Source organism: Plecotus auritus, assembly GCF_963455305.1.
Source record: "Plecotus auritus genome assembly, chromosome: 9".
NCBI classification, from domain to species: domain Eukaryota; kingdom Metazoa; phylum Chordata; class Mammalia; order Chiroptera; family Vespertilionidae; genus Plecotus; species Plecotus auritus.
Window position 1 is genome coordinate 46,882,768 of NC_137783.1, and position 20,710 is coordinate 46,903,477.

The 20,710-nt window shown below is 41.2% G+C and overlaps 2 protein-coding genes across 7 annotated transcripts in view; one reads left to right on the forward strand and one right to left on the reverse strand.

Moving 5' to 3' along the window:
* The first annotated feature begins 253 nt into the window (after nt 1–253).
* Nucleotides 254–20,608, forward strand: NUDT13 (nudix hydrolase 13). 4 transcript variants are annotated; one of them, XM_080642125.1, is made up of 10 exons: nt 276–390; nt 6,766–6,857; nt 9,879–9,952; nt 10,787–10,926; nt 12,800–12,934; nt 15,200–15,306; nt 16,078–16,203; nt 16,366–16,477; nt 17,165–17,319; nt 18,282–19,426. In XM_080642125.1, the coding sequence occupies exons 3-10, from the start codon at nt 9,930–9,932 to the stop codon at nt 18,480–18,482; spliced, it is 999 nt and encodes a 332-aa protein (XP_080498251.1). In that variant the 5' UTR covers nt 276–390; nt 6,766–6,857; nt 9,879–9,929; the 3' UTR covers nt 18,483–19,426. The 4 variants fall into 4 exon arrangements, with proteins under 4 accessions (XP_080498250.1, XP_080498251.1, XP_080498252.1 ...); XM_080642126.1 differs by having other exon boundaries at nt 296–390; nt 6,804–6,857; XM_080642124.1 differs by lacking the exon at nt 9,879–9,952 and having other exon boundaries at nt 254–390; nt 18,282–20,608.
* Nucleotides 15,057–20,710, reverse strand: part of ECD (ecdysoneless cell cycle regulator) — a 37,327-nt gene continuing 31,673 nt past the window's right edge. For 2 of the 3 annotated variants that reach the window (XM_080642105.1, XM_080642106.1), the window contains exon 15: nt 19,164–20,275. In XM_080642105.1, the coding sequence (XP_080498231.1) occupies nt 20,227–20,275 (49 nt within the window). In that variant the 3' untranslated portion in view covers nt 19,164–20,226. Of the gene's footprint in view, nt 15,329–16,704; nt 16,793–19,163; nt 20,276–20,710 lie in introns of those variants that run through there. The other variant, XM_080642107.1, reaches the window with a different exon arrangement.

The window sequence follows — 20,710 nt, forward strand, 5'->3', positions numbered from 1 at the left end:
TCCTGCCCCAAACTCCACGCCTCCCCCCACAAAATATGCTTTCTGTGCATGATTAGTTTAATAATTTTATCCTTTTGTTATTAAAAAAAAATGGATCTTATGCTGATCTGCCTTCTCCAAAGGCACAGAAGTTCTGGTAATGGACAAAAGATCTTAGAAGATCATGGTTTTGACAACCATGGTTAGCTTTGCAGCTGGAGGGCATAGCAGTATGCCTGTAGATTGAACTACATTTCCCAGAATGCATCTCTAGGAGGATTCTGGGAAGTGTGGCCGAGGCAGCAACGGTCTCTCTGGGCGAGGGAAGCCCAACTTCCCAGGAACACTTGGAATTTCCTGGTTTCTGCTGATTTTTGAGGCCTAGGACGGCATCCCCCAACACAACTCAGAGTGAGTACAGCAGGACAAACCTGTTCCGGCTCTAAGTGCAGGAGGCATAATCAGAACTTGGAAAAAAACCTCTGTTACAGCATTTTGCAATTTCAGCTTAGTCCCATTTCCTTCTTACAGAAACCAGGACTGACCAGTTTTGCATCGTAACTTGTAGAACTATCTTAGTAACTATACGTAATAATTTTTTGGAGAGGCACTTAAAAATGGAATTTGCCAACTTCTCTGATTGTGCCTGAATTATATTTGAATTAAGGGAGGAAAAATTAGTTTTCAGAACGTAAATTAGTATTCAGAAAATAAAGATGGTCTGTGAGACCTTGAAATCTGTATCCCAGCGGCGCCTTGGTTTCGCTTCTCTGCCAGCCCATTCCGGCCCGGTCCGCTGCAATGAAAAGACAAACCTTCTGAAAAGGGTTCTCTCAAACACCTCGGAACCCGCCTCTTGGCAGATTAACAGAGAGATTCACAGTGGGCTTTTTGCCATGCTGTAGTGCTTTATAAATAAATCTTTCTAATGTTAAGATGAACAGGGTGAGAAATGTGTGAATCATTCATTACAGGGGGTTCAGAGAATGTGTGAATCATTCATTAAGAGGGATTTGCCTCATTTAATAGTTTTCAGTAAAAACAATATTACCTTTTATCTCTATCAGTATTTGTACTAAAAAAAACATAAATAATAAGGGGGGAAGAAGGGGACATAGGTAAAACTTTCAACAATAAAGATTAAAAAAAAAAAAAAAAAAGATGAGCCTTAGAGCCAGATAGCCCCTGGGTTTGACTGCTTCTCCCTAGATTGCTATCTCAGATTGGTCAACTTCTCAAAGCTTTATCTTCCTGTAAAATGGAATAAATGCATGCATTCATTCATTATTCATTGATGTATAGTGTATTTTACACTGTGCTAGCTGCTGTAGAGAATGGAAGACACAATCCTAACCTTGAAGCATTTCACACAGGGGTGGGCAAACTTTTTGACTCGAGGGCCACGATGGGTTCTTAAACTGGACCGGAGGGCCGGAACAAAAGCATGGATGGAGTGTTTGTGTGAACTAATATAAATTCAAAGTAAAGGAGCGGAGGGGAGAGCAAGAGAACCCTCTGCTCTTTTGGCTCTGCGGGCCGGATAGAACAGCCGAACGGGCCGGATCCGGCTGGCGGGGCCGTAGTTTGCCCACGGCTTGCAGATCTGAGAACTAATATGCAAAAGCTGACATAGTTGTAATACACCTTAGATCCATATTCTCTCCTTCCCCTGTGAGAAGTAAGACCAAAACCAAGCTGACAGTTAAGGTGACAGCCCCAGGTCGCAAATTCAATCTGTGGGAGAGCCAGGAATGAAAGGGCCGTCTCTCCAGTGCTCACCTGGCGGTTCCTTCCTTGCTTTGGAGACATGCATTTGTAAAAATAGAAGGCAGTCCTTCTGGTAAGCTTGTCATGTAAAGTAATGGTGCTGCCAAAAGTACAAGGAGTGGCAAGAGTAGGTTTACAGTTGTTTGTATGGGAAATAACAATAATTAATGATAACACAAGAACAAACTGTTTCACGGACTCACAACTGTAAACCTACTTTTGCTTAACCCTGTATTTTGTGAATAGTGAACTTTTATCCTCAGTGTGCTGTCAGGCATTAAAATATGACGATAGTTGCCAATTCAAACAACAACAATTATTCTGTAATGTGTCATTTGAGCAGATGGATGTAAGATGTCTATGAAAATATACAAGGAGAAATAAAGTTAAAAAAATACATAAGGGCCCATTTAGAGAAGGAATTAGACTTAATCTTTATCTACCAGTGGTCGGCAAACTCATTAGTCAACAGAGACAAATATCAACAGTACAACGATTGAAATTTCTTTTGAGAGCCACATTTTTTAAACTTAAACTTCTTCTAACGCCACTTCTTCAAAATAGACTCACCCAGGCCATGGTATTTTGTGGAAGAGCCACACTCAAGGGGCCAAAATGCCGCATGTGGCTCGCGAGCCGCAGTTTGCCGACCACAGTACTAGGCTTATGACTGTACCAATGAAGGTACAATTCTCTCTTAAAAGAAGTCTGTATTTCCTCTTGATTATTGACATTTTCTTCAAAGCTACATTAAGAACTTTACCATGTTTTCTACAAGCTCTGCAACCACCATCCCTTGCGTCAGCAGGTCACCCCATGGGTCAGCAGGTCATGATACTTCAAAGGGGCAGTATTTAATAGCAGGAAGTATGCAAAAACATCAGGCAGTCAAGTGCAGTGGGCCACACAGATTAGCTGGTAGTCATAACTACAACCAAAAAGCTCTTAGAGTTTTCAGGATTCAAGGAATTTATCAAAGGAATTCCTTTTGGCTCTGGGGGGAATGTGATGAGGTACTTACTAGAAACAGTGGCTTGGAAATAACCTCATTGTGCCTTTAGTCCCAGGAATTATTATTTATTATACTTTGATTGTAAAGGAGTATGTACACTGGCTAAATTTTTTGAAGTACAGGAATGTATAGAGTAAAAATTACAGGTACCCTTTTCAATTTCTAGCTTCATTCCACTCTATCAAATTAGTCACTGATAACCATTTGGTATGTGTACTTCTAGTCACTTTTAAAATATAAATAAAGGTCGGCTGGCGTGGCTCAGTAGTTGAGTGTCAACCTATGAACCAGGAGGTCATGGTTTGATTCCCGGTCAGGGCACATGCCCGAGTTGTGAGCTCCATCCCCAGTGGGAGATGTGCAGGAGGCAGCCAATCAATGATTCTCTCTCATCATTGATGTTTCTCTCTCCCCCTCTCCCTTCCTTTCTGAAATCGATAAAAATATATTTAAAAGTATAAATAAATACGTATCTAATTTATGTATTCTGGTATGTATATGTATATGCCTTTTCTTTATAAATTAATTAGATGAGGCTAAAACAACCAAAAAGTACTTGCTTTTCTTACTTAATATATTCTGAATATATTCCCCTCTTACTACATATATAGTCTTCCACTGTTATTTTAACAGCTGTGTATTATTCTTTTTGTCATAATTTTCAGGTAACATTCCTATACATAGCCTTTCCTTCTTAGGATAAATTCCTAGAAGTGGAATTTCCAGGTGAAAGGAATGTTTATTACATTATCAGAGCTGTATATGAGGCAGAAATATTGACTTTAAATACATTTCTTCCAATAATAACACAAGTCTGATCACTTTAATACTTTCCTAGGGCGCGTTGTAACCCACATATCACATATTGCAGGGGTCCTCAAACTACAGCCCGCGGGCCACATGCAGCCCGCCAAGGACATTTATCCAGCCCGCCGGGTGCCGCTGCATGTCCTGCTTAGCAGCCGACTCGTCCCGGGCCCGCAGTGCACATAGGAATTTGTTCATAGTTGTTGTTTTTTTAAACTATAGTCCGGCCCTCCAACGGTCTGAGGGACAGTGAACTGGCCCCCTGTTTAAAAAGTTTGAGGATCCCTGACATATTGCCTTCGGTGAAGTTACTTGTTTTCTGTCTTCTGCTAGAGTCCCTTGAGGGCAGGATTTATCCTATTCATTTTTTGTATTCCTTAATGGCCCTTGCATAAAGTCAGTACTCAATAAATACTTTGTTGAATGTCATTTGCCAAATATAATTTAACCTTGTCCAGGACAAAGTTAGCCAAAACTGCCCAAGGATTAGTCATCAGCATTTCGTAATTATGCAACCAAGAAGTAGGCCTAAACTTTAGATGTTCTTCAGTACTTTTGTGTCAAAGTTTGTTTCCCTTGGGCAAAGTTAAAAGTGTGGTTGGTTATTTAACTGTACTGATTTTTTTATTTCAGTGGAACTTCTTGCCTCTTTTATTGCTAATATGAAATGTACTTCTCATGGGAAATAGAATGCTTACTGATATACAATTTAAAAGGAACCACCTTCTATACAATTTATTCTTTTCCCCTCATTGTATATTCTTAACATAGAGCATTTTTTTTCCTCTCACAATGAGATGCAAAAAAGTAGAAAATATCTTAGATTGTGTTGCTGCCACACACACACACACACACACACACACACACACACACACACACTCACACACACGTATATTGATTTCAGAGAGGAAGAAAGAGGGAGATAGAAACGTCAATGATGAAAGAGAAATCATTGATCATTGATCAGCTGCCTCCTGCACGCCCCCTACTGGGGATCGAGCCCGAAATCTGGGCATGTGCCCCTGACTGGAATCAAACCGGGACCCTTCAGTCTGCAGGCTGACGCTTGCTCTATCCACTGAGCAAAACCAGCTAGGGCTTCTGCTGGTTTTTGAAACATTTCCCTAATGGCCATGATTTTTATATTTTTATTATCTATAGGATTCCTCCTGTTTCATATTATGAGAAATGTGGCTCCATTACTCTGGAGACCCTCCTGTGCTTCCTTGGTCTATCAGAGTCATGCTAGCTGCTGTAACAAACTTTGAAATGTCAGTGGCTTAATATGGTAGAAGTTAATTTCTCACTCACAAATTGTCCAAGGCTGGCGGGCGGGGGGGAAGGGGAGTTTGGTTGACAGGTGGCTTTTCCCATGTAATGATTCAAGGATCTAACACTGTGTCATTCTAGAATCTTCCAAGCAGAAAGGGAAAAAGAGAATGGAAAAGGCATCCCCAATTCTTAACTGCTTCAGCCACTCACATTCCATTGGTTTTGGCTCTGCTTATATGCAAGGGAGGAGAGAAATGTAGGCCTTGGCTCCCCAGCTACTCCCAGCAACAATTCCCCAGTCTGGAAGGACAGTACCCATTTCTCGTGGATAGATAGTTAGCCGATTCTCATAACAACAGAGTAGGAGGCAGAATAGGTTTTAATTTTGTAAATTAGGAAAAAGTTATTGAAAAGTTAAAATTCCATAGCTAGTTAGTGGTAGAAATGCAATTTAGAAACCAGATCATCTGACTCATATTCAGTTTCTCTTTCCTTAATATTTAAAAAGTAATATTAGTCTTGCTTAAAGTATAACTCTTTTGGTGATTCATTATTTTAAACTAGAGGCCTGGTGCATGAAATTCGTGCGGGGGGGGGGGGCGGTCCCTCAGCCCAGCCTGCACCCTCTCCAATCTGGGACCCCTTGAGGGATCTCCGACTGCCCATTTAGGCCCGATCCTGGTGGGACTGGGCCTAAACGGGCAGTTGGACATCCCTCTCACAATCCAGGACTGCTGGTTCCCAACTGCTCGCCTGCCTGCCTTCCTGATTGCCCCTAACCGCTTCTGCCTTCCAGCCTGATCACCCCCTAACCACTCCCTTGCCAGCCTGATTGATGCCTAATTGCTCCCCTGCCAGCCTGTTTGCCCCTAACTGCCCTCCCCTGCAGGCCTGGTCATCCCTAACTGCCCTCCCCTGCAGGCCTGGGTCCCCCCCCAACTCTCCTTCCCTGCAGGCCCGGTCACCCCCAACTTCCCTCCTCTGCCAGCCTGGTCACCCCTAACTGCTCTCCCCTGCAGCCTTGATCACCCCCAACTGCCCTCCCTTGCAGGCCTTTTCCCTCCCAACTGCCCTCCCCTGCTGGCCTGATCTCCCACAACTTCCCTCCCTTGCAGGCCTGGTCCCTCCCAACTGCCCTCCACTGCTGGCCATCTTGTGGTGGCCATCTTGTGTCCACATGGGGGCAGCCATCTTGTGTGTTGGAGTAATGGTCAATCTGCATATTACTCTTTTATTAGATAGGATAGAGGCCTGGTGCACAGGTGGGGGCCAGCTGGTTTGCCCTGAAGGGTGTCCCGGATCAGGGTGGGGGTTCCCTTGGGGCATGGGGCGGCCTGGGTGAGGGGCCTGTGGTGGTTTGCAGGCTGGCCACGCCCCCCAGCGACCCAAGTGGAGGCCCTGGTATCTGGGACTTACTTACCTTCTACAATTGAAACTTTGTAGCCTGGAGCGGAGCCAAGCCTTCTGCTCGCTCCGTGGCGGCAGCCATTTCTGTTGAGATTTATGTATCTTCTATAATTGAAACTTTGTAGCCTTAAGCGGAGGCTAAGGCAGGCCAGGGCTTCAGAAGCTTGGCTTCCTCCATCGCTGGGGGCAACCCTAGCCTCCTGCTTTCTCCAGCTCCGTGTGCTGCCATTTTTATTGGGATTTATTTATCTTCTATAATTGAAACTTTGTAGCCTGGAGTGCAGGCTTGGCCGGCCAGGGTGTGTGGAAAGCTTAGCTTCCTCCATTGCCGGGGAAACCAAAGCCTCCCTCCTGCTCTCTCTCTGGCCGCAGCCATCTTGGTTGGGTTAATTTGTATACTCGCTCCTGATTGGCTTGTGGGTGTAGCTGAGTGATGGGTAATTTGCATATTACTCTTTTATTAGATAGGATTGCATACTATGATCTTTTTTCTTTTTTTTTTAACTCCTCTTTCCTCTAAGGACCTGACAATGTCTCTGTATTGTGGAATTGCTTGCAGGAGAAAATCTTTTTGGTGCTATAGGCTGCTGTCAACCTATGTCACTAAGACCCGGTGAGTTAACCAACCTGAACTCTGATTACTCAATCTTTGGCCCATTAAATTATAAAATTCTCAAAATCCTATATTGAGGATTATGGTTATATGATTAAGATGTGCATATAAGGATGTTCACTGAAAATTATTTATATTTGGAACAATTCTAAATAAATTAAATTTCCAATAATATCTAAAATACCTGACTTACTTAAGTATAACTTATAGTAAGATAGGAACTTAGTCTTTTCCTCTATGGTAACCCCTAGTGCACAAAACAGAACCTGGCACATAGTTGGCACTGAAGCCTTGTTGAGTGGCTGAACGAACAGGGAGGAATTAATTAAATTATGGTACACCCATATGATGGAATTAAAAACTATACTGAATAATAGTTCATGACGATTCCTGAAAATAAGGTAAATAACTCCAATCCTGGTACCCACCGCCACCAAAGAACTAAACTTCAGTGGAAGGTAGACTAGAAAAAAAAAATCTACACCAGTATAGGAAAATAACAAATGAGTTCTTTGTCTCAGCCTGGGCAAATTTGATATCTATGAATCTGAAATCACTAGCCTGCTCTCATAGAGTTTTGCGGTTTAAATTTGCACCATTGATATGGTGTGGTCCAAAGATCCCTTCCGAAGAAATGAATATTAGTAGTAGTCCTAGACTGATACCTCGGGGGGCACCTGCCAGGAGCAAATGCAACGCTCCCCAGGAGGAAACACTCACAACCACTGCTTCCCACGCAGGAAGCTCTCCCAACATGAGTGCCCGTCCAAAACGAAAGGCACAGAAGCATAGCACCTTACATGAGCAAGGCTGAGGACGCAACAAAATTGCAATACTTGTTTTAGTATTGTTGGGCATTTAGTTTATTTGCAGTTCTCAAGAAATGATAGAATTATTGAATAGTCTAAAAAATGAGTATGTTGATATGATTAAATATATTAAAAAGTAATAAAAATTAAGAGAAAAGAATAAAATTCTATTAGTAAGGAATACAGTGTAAAAATGATAATATGTTTAAGAAAAAAAGGCTACAAATTAGTAGGTCTGATTCTAAATAGACCTAAATATGTATAGATACACAATATTAATAAATAGATTGGAGAATTCCAAGCGGTGAACAGTATTATATCTGAGTGGTGGGATTCTTAACAATTTCCTTTTTTGAAAAAATTGATGATTGTATTTCTTGATTTTTATAAAATGACTATTTTTTACTTTTATAGTAAGAAAAAAAACAGTTTAAGTTTTATCTTAATTTTATGGTTTTCATGCTATTATAACCAAATGGGGAAAATAAATTTTAAAAAATAGTGTTTCTCATTAAGAAAACTATAAGAAACTTTTGGACCTCAGGTCCAGTTCCAGTGAGGCCCCAGGTTTAAGGCCTTAACCTCGGTGTTTTTCTTTTTAAGGTCATTAGGGCAAAGAACATGTTGTACCACTCGTTCTGTTCTTTTGTGAAGGCAGCTGTGTTTGTTCTATTGTTTCTATTTGGGAACTTCTGAGTGGCACATGTCTCTCCTTTGACATACATTGAGTCTTTGCCTTGGGAGGCAGCAGCCACTCATATTAAGTTTAAAAATATCACAAGTATTAAAATCTCAGGTTTCCTCTGCTTCTGTCTATAAAGAGATCATTGTAAGCCCTTTCATCACACAGTCAAAAACAGTTTCTAAAGATGTTGCTGGGGTGTGTCTATCATTTTGCTTTGTGGTTTTTCATGTTGAGTCAACTCTGCCTACTAGAGTTATACAAGCTCACAAGATCCTACAGAAAATATCTGTAAACCTCATTTCCTGATTAACTGACAAATATGCCATATACCCAAGAGTCTGTTTTAGGGCTTTCAACAGGCAAGAATGGATATCCCTAAGGCCCAGAAAGAGAATCCATATTCAGTCCCCACCCCTCCCCAGCACCCCCACATCATAGAATCATTGATCTGATTCTCAAGGCTCTTATTAAAAGGATAGACTAAGGCCACCCTTAATGAAGGTACTGGAAAAGCATAGAACTTGCCACTGTATGATTTCTTTTATAATAGAAGCTAATTATAGAATACTAGTGGCCCAGTGCACAAATTTGTGCACGTTGAAAGGAAATGAATTAGAAGAAATATTTTAATATCGCTATTCACCCTTTCTCTATAATAAAAGTGTCAACCAAATTCATGATCGACAATGACAGATGGAAACACATGCGTGCGATTGGTGCGAGAGCTTTATATGTATTGCACATGCGCGAGTCAACTTAGCCTTTTATAGTTACAGAACAAACTTGCTTAATTAGAACTGCTTTCTGATTTAGCTAAACTTTTGCCAGCCCAGTGAAGCACCCCAGCTTCTCTTTCAGGTAATTGTCACCAACACAGCAGTAAATATCAACACGAAGCAGATTATTGTAGATCACACAGGGAGAATAAAGGGTAAAATGCTTAACTGCAGCAGTGTTTGACCATATTCTGCGCAGTGAGAAAACCTGCAGTCATTTTTAAGGTCCACCATTTCTTCTTTTCAGTCGGTTCAAGTTTTTAAACTTTCTAAATCTCCGTTTTCCGACTAATGAAAAGAAAATAGGATTTCACCGAGTCTCCTATCTACCTACTCCAGGACTTCTGTGAGGATCAAATGAGATGAGGCACGGGAAAACGCTTCACAGACATTTGGTTGAAGTGTGAAATGTTTGCACCTGGCTATAAAGCAAGTCGTGTTCCTGGGCCGAAGAAACTGCAAGGAGGCTAGTTGTCACTAGGGAGAGGAAGCTGGGCATTGCTACATGACATCATTACCCGGATGGAGGGAAGGACACTTAGCATATTAGCCTTTTATATATATAGATCCTCTTTTCCCCATTTTTATTTTGGCTACTGAAAATATTACACTTACTAAATAAGACAAGTAATGGCTTCACTTGGTGCCTTCAGTAAAGATAAGGAGCAAATGGTGTCCACCTGGGAACTAGATGCTTAAAACAAGGATGCATTGTGCATTGAAGATAAAATTTGCACTTTATCTTCCCTAGATCGAAGGCGAGTTACTGAAGGTATAGTGTTTTTACTCTTTGTCTGCAGTAATGAAGTCTACTTGCATCTCTAGGTATTCTGTGGTTGATGTTTTATCACTGTACTTGTTTTCCTCTCAATCCACTGCATGTAAATTCTTGCTTCACAGTGTAATATTGGCAATGTGCCTTGAGGTTCAATTTAGTAAATATTTATTACCCTTGAAGTTCAATTCAATAAGTATTTATGGAATTGAGCCATAATTACTGGAGATACAGAAGTAAGGCAGACTCTGCCTTTAAGGAGATCATAGTCTTTTGGGGGAGACAGACAAATGAACATACAGTACAACATAAGTGCAACCACAGAAGTATTGACAAGGTATACAGTAGGACAAAGGAGGGACTGATGGCCTGCAGCCACCTCGAATCCTTTAAAGAACAGTTTACATTTGCAACAACATGGATGGAGATGGAGAGCATTATGCTAAGTGAAATAAGCCAGGCAGAGAAAGATAAATATCACATGATCTCACTCATTTGTGGAATATAATGAACAACATAAACTGATGAACAAGAATAGATCCAGAGACAGAGAAACATCATTCAGAACATGAAACCTCAGGGAAGGTAGGGAACAGTGGGGTTAAGGGGGAGAGATCAACCAAAGGACTTATATGCATGCATATAAGCCTAATCAATGGACACAGACAACAGGGGGGTGGGGGCATGAATGGGAGGTGGGGGGTAATGGGGGAATGGGGACACATATGTAATACCTTAATCAATAAAGAAATTAAAAAAAAAGAGCAGTTTAGTGTGTAAATAAATAAGAGGAAATAGCCGTGGTAGGAGAGGGATGTAGGAACAGATGAATGCTGTCACGTAACTAAATGTGGTTTTGTAATGCTTTATTTCCCAAAATACAGGTATTTATTTGAACTGAAGGAAGACGATGATGCATGTAGAAAAGCCCAGCGGACGGGAGCATTTTACCTCTTTCATAACCTGGCTCCTTTGCTTCAGCAATCAGAACATCAATACCTGCCCCCCCAGCATCGCCTATTAGGTAAGCCCAGAGTGAACCAGTAGAGTAGACCAACCTGTGGCCACTAAGCAGAATTCAGTCCATATTGAATCCCTGAGAAGGATCCTCCAAGTTTAGAGTCCAGGTTGTTTCAAAGGCCTCTGCCAATTAAATACTTAGTGTATACACCTGTGTTGCCCAGGAAACTGTTATTTAGTGATGGTATGAACCACTACTGCCTTAAACCAGTGGTTGGCTAAACTGCTGTCCAAATTGGAACCCCTTACATTTTGTAAATAGATTTTCATTGGACCACAGCCACACTCATTCATTTATACTAGAATGTTGTCTGTGGCTGCTTTCACATTATAATGGCAGAGCAGAGCTGACAGAGCTTAAAAGATTTTGCCAACCCTGCCTTGGACTGGTGATTTCCAGCCTCCATGGAGTTGCACAGTGTCTTACTGGCCAGGATTTGCATTGTGACTTCATTTCTCCTAGAAGGGTCAAATTAATAGTGAATTAATGTAACTAGAGATTTCTAAACTATTGGGATTTGGCTTTCAAGATACTTTCTGTTTTCTATGATGTCACTATACACTGACTAATTTCTAAATACATTTCCAGTGAATTGCCTTCGGATCGGATGTTGGAGACCTGGATAGGTAGTTTCCAGCACTGCAGAAAAATATGAGGATGCCTCGGAAGGCACATTTAGAGATGTAGCAATGTTCTGCTGTATTATGAACAAATAAATATGAGTGGTTCATGCACAGGATTGGTTTTTTCCTTATGCAGCACTTATGTTATACATACTGGGATCTCAGATGACTATTCTACTCTGGCCCACAAAAACAGCATAATCTGTTTTTGAGATTATAGAACTGATTTGGTCTCTACATTTTAAATGTGACACATTTTTTTCCTTTGCCATAAGTTAACTATCATGAATCTTTTGAACTAGAGGATATGCTCTTTCCTGATACAATCATAGAGTAATACAGGGCTACGCAGAAAGAATTCCTTTTATAGTCTAAATTCCTCAGATTGCTGATGAGAAAACAGAGGCTTAGAGATCAGTGGTCAGCAACTCATTAGTCAACACGCAGGGGTCCTCAAACTACGGCCCGTGGGCCACATGTGGCCCGCCGAGGACATTTATCCGCCCCTCTGGTGCCGCTGCCTGTCCTGCTTAGCAGCCAACTTGTCCCGGGCCTACAGTGCGCATAGGAATTTGTTCATAGTTTTTTTTTAAACTATAGTCCGGCCCTCCAATGGTCTGAGGGACAGTGAACTGGCCCCCTGTTTAAAAAGTTTGAGGACCCCTGGGAGCCAAATATCAACAGTACAACGATTGAAATTTCTTTTGAGAGCCAAATTTTTTAAACTTAAACTATATAGGTAGGTACATTGTTATTAACTTAATTAGGTTACTCCTAAGCTGGCCTTTGCTAAAAATTCGAGGGGCCAAAGAGCCGCATGTGGCTCATGAGCCACAGTTTGCCGACCACTGAGTTAAGTGATTACCAGGGGTGGGCAAACTTTTTGACTCGAGGGCCACAATGGGTTCTTAAACTGGACCGGAGGGCCGGAACAAAAGCATGGATGGAGTGTTTGTGTGAACTAATATAAATTCAAAGTAAAGGAGCGGAGGGGAGAGCAAGAGAACCCTCCGCTCTTTCGGCTCCGTAGGCCGGATAGAACAGCCGAATGGGCTAGATCCGGCCTGAGGGCCGTAGTTTGCCCACGGCTGGATTAGACCAAGTTTACGTAGCTAATAATGAGCTGCAGGGCAGCGACTGGAAGCCAGGTGTACCTACTTGAAGTTGAAGTGTCTGCTCTCCGGTAAGTTTAAGATGGCTCTGGTGGTTTAATTAAGGCTCTTGTTTTTTTCCCTTCTCCTTCTGTTTCTTAGAGTTGGAAAAGCTCCTGGATAAATTTGGACAGGATACACAAAGTATAGAAGATTCTGTGCTGATTGGATGCTCCGAACAGCATGAAGCATGGTTTGCTCTGGATCTAGGTCTAAATAGCTCCTCTTCCGTAAATGGTACACATTTTTCCTAATGGGTATTTCCCTGTGATTCGCAGACTTGTGATTTTACATGATAGTAAAATAAAATAAAAAAATTTGGGAATACAGAAATATTATCAACTTTGTATTTTAAGTTAGAACATAAAAAGACACTACCAGCCGGCGTGGCTCAGTGGTTGAGCATCGACCTATGAACCAGGAGGTCATGGTTCGATTTCCGGTCAGGGCACATGCTTGGGTTGCGGCTCGATCCCCAGTGTGGGGCATGCAGGAGGCAGCTGATCAATGATTCTCTCTCATTGATGTTTCTCTCTCTCTCTCCCTTGCCCTTCCTCTCTGGAAAAAAAAAAAAAAGACACTACCATCTACTATCATCATTTAAAAGAAAATAAAGGAATTTTAATACTTTCTAAGGTAGATGGTGGGTATAAAGATGTTCATTGTATTATTCTCTGTATCTTTATACATTTAATGTCATAAATATTTCATAAGAAAGGATTTTAGATTTATGACATCATCTTTGTATCTCTTATCAATGCAAATGAATAAACATGTTACCTTGAAGTTGCTCTGGGTCTTCAGACCTGCATTTGGGAACCAGTTTGCTGTAGGCTCATGGCTCCTATCAGGCCTTTCTTCTCTCTTCAGAGTGTGGATGCAAATGCAATGATGCTGAATGACATTCAGAGAGGAGTCTAGAGGTCCCATCTCATCTTTTTTCCAGGGAGAGTGTATGGCTAGTCCAAATGTTCGTATTGCCCTGAAGACAATCTTGTGAAATAGCACTATGCTGTTTCCTAAATTTGCCTGAATATGAGAATCACCTGGTACTTGTTAAAAACTAAAGATTTCTGGCCTCACTCACCTGCTGTTCAGAATCTCCATGTGGGGGCTTGAGAGCCTGTATATAAGGTGTCCCCAAAAAATGTATACACAATTTAACAACTAATTTCTATCACATTTTGAAAATGAAATGTATTTTTTTCTTTATTTCTTTATTGATTTGAGAGAGGAAGGAAGAGGTAGAGAGAGATAGAAACATCAATGATGAGAGAGAATCATTGATTGGCTGTCTTCTGCATGCCCCCCACTGGGGATCGAGCCCACAACCTGGGCATGTGCCCTTGGCCAGAATCAAACCTGGGACCCTTCAGTCTGCAGGCCGATGCTCAATCCACTGAGCAAAACTGGCTAGGGCAAAAAATGAGATGTATTTTAATAAACACTGCCTTTATAATTATTCAAAATGTGTATACATTTTGGGGGGACACACTTTGAAAAATTATAAAGGCAGTGTTTATTAAAATACAAGCATCCCACCCTGACCGGTTTGGCTCAGTGGATAGAGTGTCGGCCTGCAGACTGAGGGGTCCCAGGTTCGATTCCGGTCAAGAGCATGTACCTTGATTGCAGGCATATACCCAGTGGGGAGTGTGCAGGAGGCAGCTGATCGATGTTTCTCTCTCATCGATGTTTCTAACTCTCTGTCCCTCTCCCTTCCTCTCTGTGAAGAATCAATAAAATATATTAAAAAAAAATAAAAAAATACAAGCGTCCTGCCCCCGGCCACTCTGCCTCTGCAAATTAACCCACCATCTTTGTTGGGTTAATTTGCATACTCACTCCTGATTGGCTGGTGGGTGTCACAAAAGTATGGTCAATTTGCATCTTACTTTTTAAAAAAATATATTTTATTGATTTTTTACAGGGAGGAAGGGAGAGGGATAGAGAGTTAGAAACATCGATGAGAGAGAAACATCGATCAGCTGCCTCCTGCACACTCCCTTCTGGGTATGTGCCTGCAACCAAGGTACATGCCCTTGACCGGAATCAAACCTGGGACTCTTTAGTCCGCAGGCTGATGCTCTATCCACTGAGCCAAACCGGCTAGGGCCATCTTACTCTTTTATTAGTGTAGATATTTCATTTTCAAAATGTGAACTATCAGCTGTTAAAGTGTGTGTACTTTTTTTGGGACACCCTATATATTGATTTTAGAGAGAAACATTGATTTGTTGTCCCATTTATTTATGCATTCATTGGTTGATTCTTGTATGTGCCCTGACCAGGGATTGGACCTGAAACTTAGGCATATTGGGGATGACGCTCTAACTAAGTGAGCTACCAGGCCAGAGCTGAGAATCTGTATATTTTTTATTTTTTCTAGTTGAGTCTTATTAGGCGAGTTTGGGAAACACTGTTCTAACAGGATATACTTGAGGAGGGGCCCCAAGGCAGTTTGACAGTTGTTTCATTTCATTCTCTTTTCTAACTTCCTAGCTTCCTTACAGAAACCTGAAATGGAGACAGAGCTCAAGGGGTCTTTCATTGAGTTGCGGAAGGCTCTCTATCGGCTGAATGTGAAGGATGCCTCCTTGCTGTCCACAGTAGGTTCTGATTCCTCAGTTCCTAGGAAAACAGTAAAGCAGTGCATAAGGGCAAATGCATGCACGCGTAACACAGGCGAGAGCTACGCTCGATTTCTTCTTTTGCAGATTCTCGGTCTTCCTACAAGCCGTGGCAGAAGGACAGTGTGCTGTGGGAAAGTGCTTGTTCCTCTTTCTTTTGCCCTTGTTTTTGGCAGGATTGCTATCAGGAACACTTTTTCCCTAAGGACATGCCGATCTGTGGCATCTATCAACCTCCTAAACAAGTTCAATGACCCACAGCATGTCACATGCGTTTTGTTTTTCCTATGAGAAATTATTTTTTATTGCTTTGACTCATCCTCACAGCTTTACACTTCACTTGCTAAAGTGCTTTTGATTATCCGTCTAATTTAGAGATATCTCTAAACATTTTTTATTTGCAAAAACATTCAAACCTTATCAAGGAGGAATACATGTTGGAATGTTTTATATTGGAAATGTTTTATTTTTAAGCTGGGTCATAAGTACATGGGGTGTTTAATACTTTACATATTACATATTTTTTAAATAATTCATAATATACTTGAACTACACTTTCTTTTATTCATGTTTCAGATGATGGAGGAATATGTTCAGTAGCTTCCTTATTTTAAAGTTTAGACAGTTAATAAACCATTTAAAATAGAGGAACTGAAAAGGCACTGGCATTTCCCTGTGAGTTGCCCAGCACTGTCCTAGATGAGCCCCACGTTCTCTCAAACGAAACCAAGCCCACCTTCGCATTCCTAGGCGCAGGCTCTCCTCCGTTGGCATGATGCTCATCAGTTCTGCAGCAGAAGTGGGCAGCCCACCAAAAAGAATGTGGCTGGCAGCAAGCGTGTGTGCCCTTCGAATAAGATCATTTATTATCCGCAGGTAAGAACTGCTTTAGAGGGACAGTAATCCAAGAAGCTCTACACGGCTCTGTCCTGGGGATGGGAGCCTGTACTATTCAAGGCTTTCCTTAGTGATTCATTCCTTCATCCTACTTACAGGCTCCATAGCCCAACTGTCTAAGTTGCCATCCCCTTTTCCTAGATGGCTCCTGTGGTGATCACTCTGGTGTCAGATGGGACTCGATGCCTGCTTGTCCGCCAGAGTTCCTTTCCCAAGGGAATGTACTCTGCCCTGGCAGGTTTCTGTGACATAGGTAAGGAGTTTAGAGACATGACAGCATATCGATAGTAGTTATTTCTCTGTGTTGCTGTCATAGTGCTTGGAGCCTCAAGCACCTTCTTCCCTGTCATGTCAAGAAAACGGCATTATAATTTTCCAATATTTTACAGGCAAACTTTTAAACATGCAGCATAGTTGAAAGAACTATACAGTGAAAACCCATACACTCACCACCTAGATTCTATAATTTCTTATACTTACTTTATCACATATCTGTCCATCCATTCCTCTTTCCATCAATCCTCCTTATTTTTTGATGCACAGATTGCAGACGTTATTACACTTCTCCCTAAATATTTCAGCATGCATAATATTAACTAGAATTAATATTTATTTACAGGTGTGTTTTCTCAGTCTATTGGGGTAAAATTCGCAAATGGTAATATGTCGCATTAGAATTTTATTAAAACTGACGACAGCAGTAACCACTCCCACTGCCACTCTTATTTTGTATTATAACTACACTAGTAGGTTTAAGTATTGCAGTTCAACACCCAACTCTAGACTTGATTCCTATTGTTGTAGAGACTCAGAGATTTCAGGCTCTCCCAAGAGTATTTTCATTGAAGCTTTGGAGCCAGTTTTGCGCTCTTTCACAAATGGGCATCTGTATCACCCCTCCTGCTGCAGGGCTGTCCTGAATTAATCTGAGTGCTTGTAGGTGAAACTCTGGAAGAGGCTGTCCAGCGAGAAGTTGCAGAAGAGGTGGGACTGGAGGTGGAAAGACTGCAGTACTCTGCATCCCAGCACTGGCCCTTTCCCAATAGCTCACTAATGATTGCTTGTCATGCAATTGTGAAACCAGGGCAGACAGAGGTAAGTGCTGCTTCCCTTATGCTCTGATATTTCCTTTGCCTCATCTAAGCCTGTCAGAAGGTCCTTACTAAGCATCTGTCTAGTCCAACATTGTCTAGAGTGTACAAAGGTAAGAAATGATTTATATCCTTAAGGAATTTTCAATCTCGTAAAGAAAAGAATCACCACAAAAACTGGGAGTGCCAACATGGTCATCATTCTTCCTTGTACATATCTCAATCACGAGACAACTTACCTTTCATCATCAGGACTTAACAGAGCATCTCGCATAGATTAGGCACATCATATATCAAATTTAATTATTGATTTCAAGATCTTATTGCTCAAGTCAATCAGGATGTTGAGCACTGATAATCATTAATAATTATCAATTACATAATAATGATTATAGGAACTTCTGGTTGAAAGGGACTTAGATATTGTCTTATCCAACCTCATCTTCTATAGCATCCCTTACAGATGGCATTGTGGTCCCTATCTACCAAAGTCTGTCTATTGTGTTTTGGTTTCTATGGAATGAATACTATCTAATCTGCCTCAGCTTCCTGTGGATTCAGTTTGTACTACTTTGCTCCTTGCAAAGAAGATACAATGATTTTGATTATCATTAATTAACCTTTACCTTTTAAAGAAGAGAAACATTTGTATGTTTGTACAAGCAATAGAGGCACAAAGCAAAACAAGTATTATTCATAATTTACCTCTCTATGCTAACCACTCTTAATATTTTAGTATTTGTACTTATAGGTTTTTACTATTAAAAATATATTTAACTCTCATCTCTTATGTATGCCTCTTTTGCTTCTGGGCAATATCTAGAATTGATTTGTTCCCAGCCTATGGATCCCAGGTATTATCTTCTAAGATTGCTCAGTTCTAGAACTGTTTTCTCACCTCTGGCCATAGAATTCTAACTTTTGTAGCTCCCAATCTCACATTCTGTTTTTCCTTATGTCTTTCAGATCCAGGTGAACTTGAAAGAACTAGAAGCAGCTGCCTGGTTTAGTCATGATGAGGTGGTCGCAGCCCTGAAGAGAAACCACCCATATGCTCAGCAACAGGATGGGACCTTCCCATTCTGGTTGCCCCCTAAGTTAGCCATCGCCCACCAACTGATTACAGAGTGGGTGGAAAAACCGACCTGCCCCTCCCTGCCTGCTTAGCTCAGATCACCTAGGTCCCTCCTCAGTATCCCGCGGGGAGGGGAGCACATCAAAGATCTGTTGAAAAGGGGGAGGTGATAAAAGGCCATATCCAACCAAATTCATATTAAGGCAGAGAAGGTGAGCCTACAGCAAGACACCTCTACCAGCAGAGTTAATGAAAGAAGTTCCTACTCCTAGGCAACCAAAAATGCCAGCGAGAGAAAACAAATGAGATGGCAATTGTCAAAGTCAGAGGGAAGTTGAAGCTTTATTTGAGATGTGGGCCCTTGTTTACCCATTTTCTCCGAGGCCTTGGGAGTAAACATCTTTTGGCATGTGGCTTGTTAATGCTGGGCTTATATCTAACTGCCAAAATGTGCCTGGTGTAATTTTGGTTAAAACTTTTATCTGAGTATTGAAAATATGTAGCAAATCTCAACCCACTTAATTACTTTTTATCCTCATAGAATTAAGACAAATAGCACAACATAACATTTTTGAAATCATGTACAGGTAATTATTTTGTTCATGGTAGTTCAATAGAAGTCCTGTTTCTTTAAGTCACCTGAAGGGATGCGGAAGGTGGGAACTAAGGTCTTCCGCAGGGTCCTCTGTAATAAATCAGGTGCAATGAGGTTCTGTTGAGGTAACTGCATCCCAGTGGGGCGCAAGGCGGTCAGTCTTTTTTTTTTTTTTTTTGCTGTTACTTGCTCAGTTTGTAACATAAGGCAGTGATTATCACTTTGCCATTCCTGTTTCCCTAAGTGTAAAATGGTTGCTGCTATTTGCATATCCAGTAAGTTTTGTAACTTAAACTAAGGGATTAGTGAGGATGAACCATTTCTTGAGTTTTATGGGATAAACTAAATTTAGGAATTCTCAACATTCATATATGCCATTTTATACCTTGTCATAGGGGAGAAGAATTTATCTGGAGGAAATAAAATAAGTTTATATACCTCTGTTTAGATGTATTTTTCTGTCTTATGAAGAGAGGAAAGTGCAGAAAGTGAGAATTTGGAGGGGGTGGGAGAAAAGGAATCTCTGTATTAGTGTGACAAGTGTTTAAGTCCAGGTTCCAAGTCTGTGGAACAATTGAAGCAATGTGCAGAAAAACACTGTCAGAGGCCAGTTTGAAAAGAAGAATGGATGTCTGGGGAAAGAGCTGTATCCTCAGATGATTTCAGGCACTAACATGATTAAATACATGAGTGCCAAAAAACCGAAGATTATGCATACATCAAAGTTCCATAGGACTAAGAAAAAGCGCTTCTAGAACTAGAAAAGTTGAAGCACTGAATTTCCTATTGAAACCAAAAAGTCATTGCTATCACATTGCAAACCATCATTGCTTTGGAAATTAAAGTACCTTCATCAGGAAACGCTGAGGGATAAAATGAGATGGGACTTGATTGTCCTGCTAGATTGGCAGCCTGCTCTGACCTGAGCTGAACCCGCAGGCAGAAGGGAAAAGCACTCTCGAAAGAGAGGTCCCGAGATTTCCCCATATCTTGCAGTCAGAAGAAAACAGTTCAGGGTCCATGTGTATTACCATCTCCCAATATTTTCTGTCTCTATGTGGGTGTGTTTGTGAGCACATGAGTACACATCCCTAGTCTGAAAATACAGGATAGAAAGGGGAGGGTGCGTGTTTCTCAAATTTACCATGGAGTAACTGTTTGCTTTTGGATTAATGTGTTGTTTTGGAAAAGAAAAGATGAGAGTGGCTAACAGGAGAAGCTGCACCATTGAACTTTGTTTCCTAGCAATGAGTGGGAAGAGAACTTTGCTTTTCAGAACTCCAAGGATATCTGAAAGTTGAGGCAAAAGAGGACAAGGTTAGGATACTGCAATTGACATAAAAGGAACTTTGGTACAGGGCTTACCTGGCTAGAGAATATTTATGTGGCAATTAATGATGAAGGTGCTAAGGATAAAAAGAACCCACTGGGTCTATGAAGTAGAACAGTAAAAACAAGTTAAACATTAAAATCAGTGTATTTGTCACCAGAGTGAGCCTGGCTCAAGGTCATTCCTGGTAATTGGAATAAAAAAGCAACTCATTCATTCCTTATTTTTGACTACCTTCCTTTCTCTACCCAACGTTTAGTCCTCAATAAAAATAAACAATGTTCTAAACATGGCATATGTAATCTCTTCTTCTGACTTCAAAACCTGTGCGGCCTCTTGGAGATCACAAAGACCCTGGCAGAGAGGGCAACATTTGAGGAAAAGTCAACCTGTGA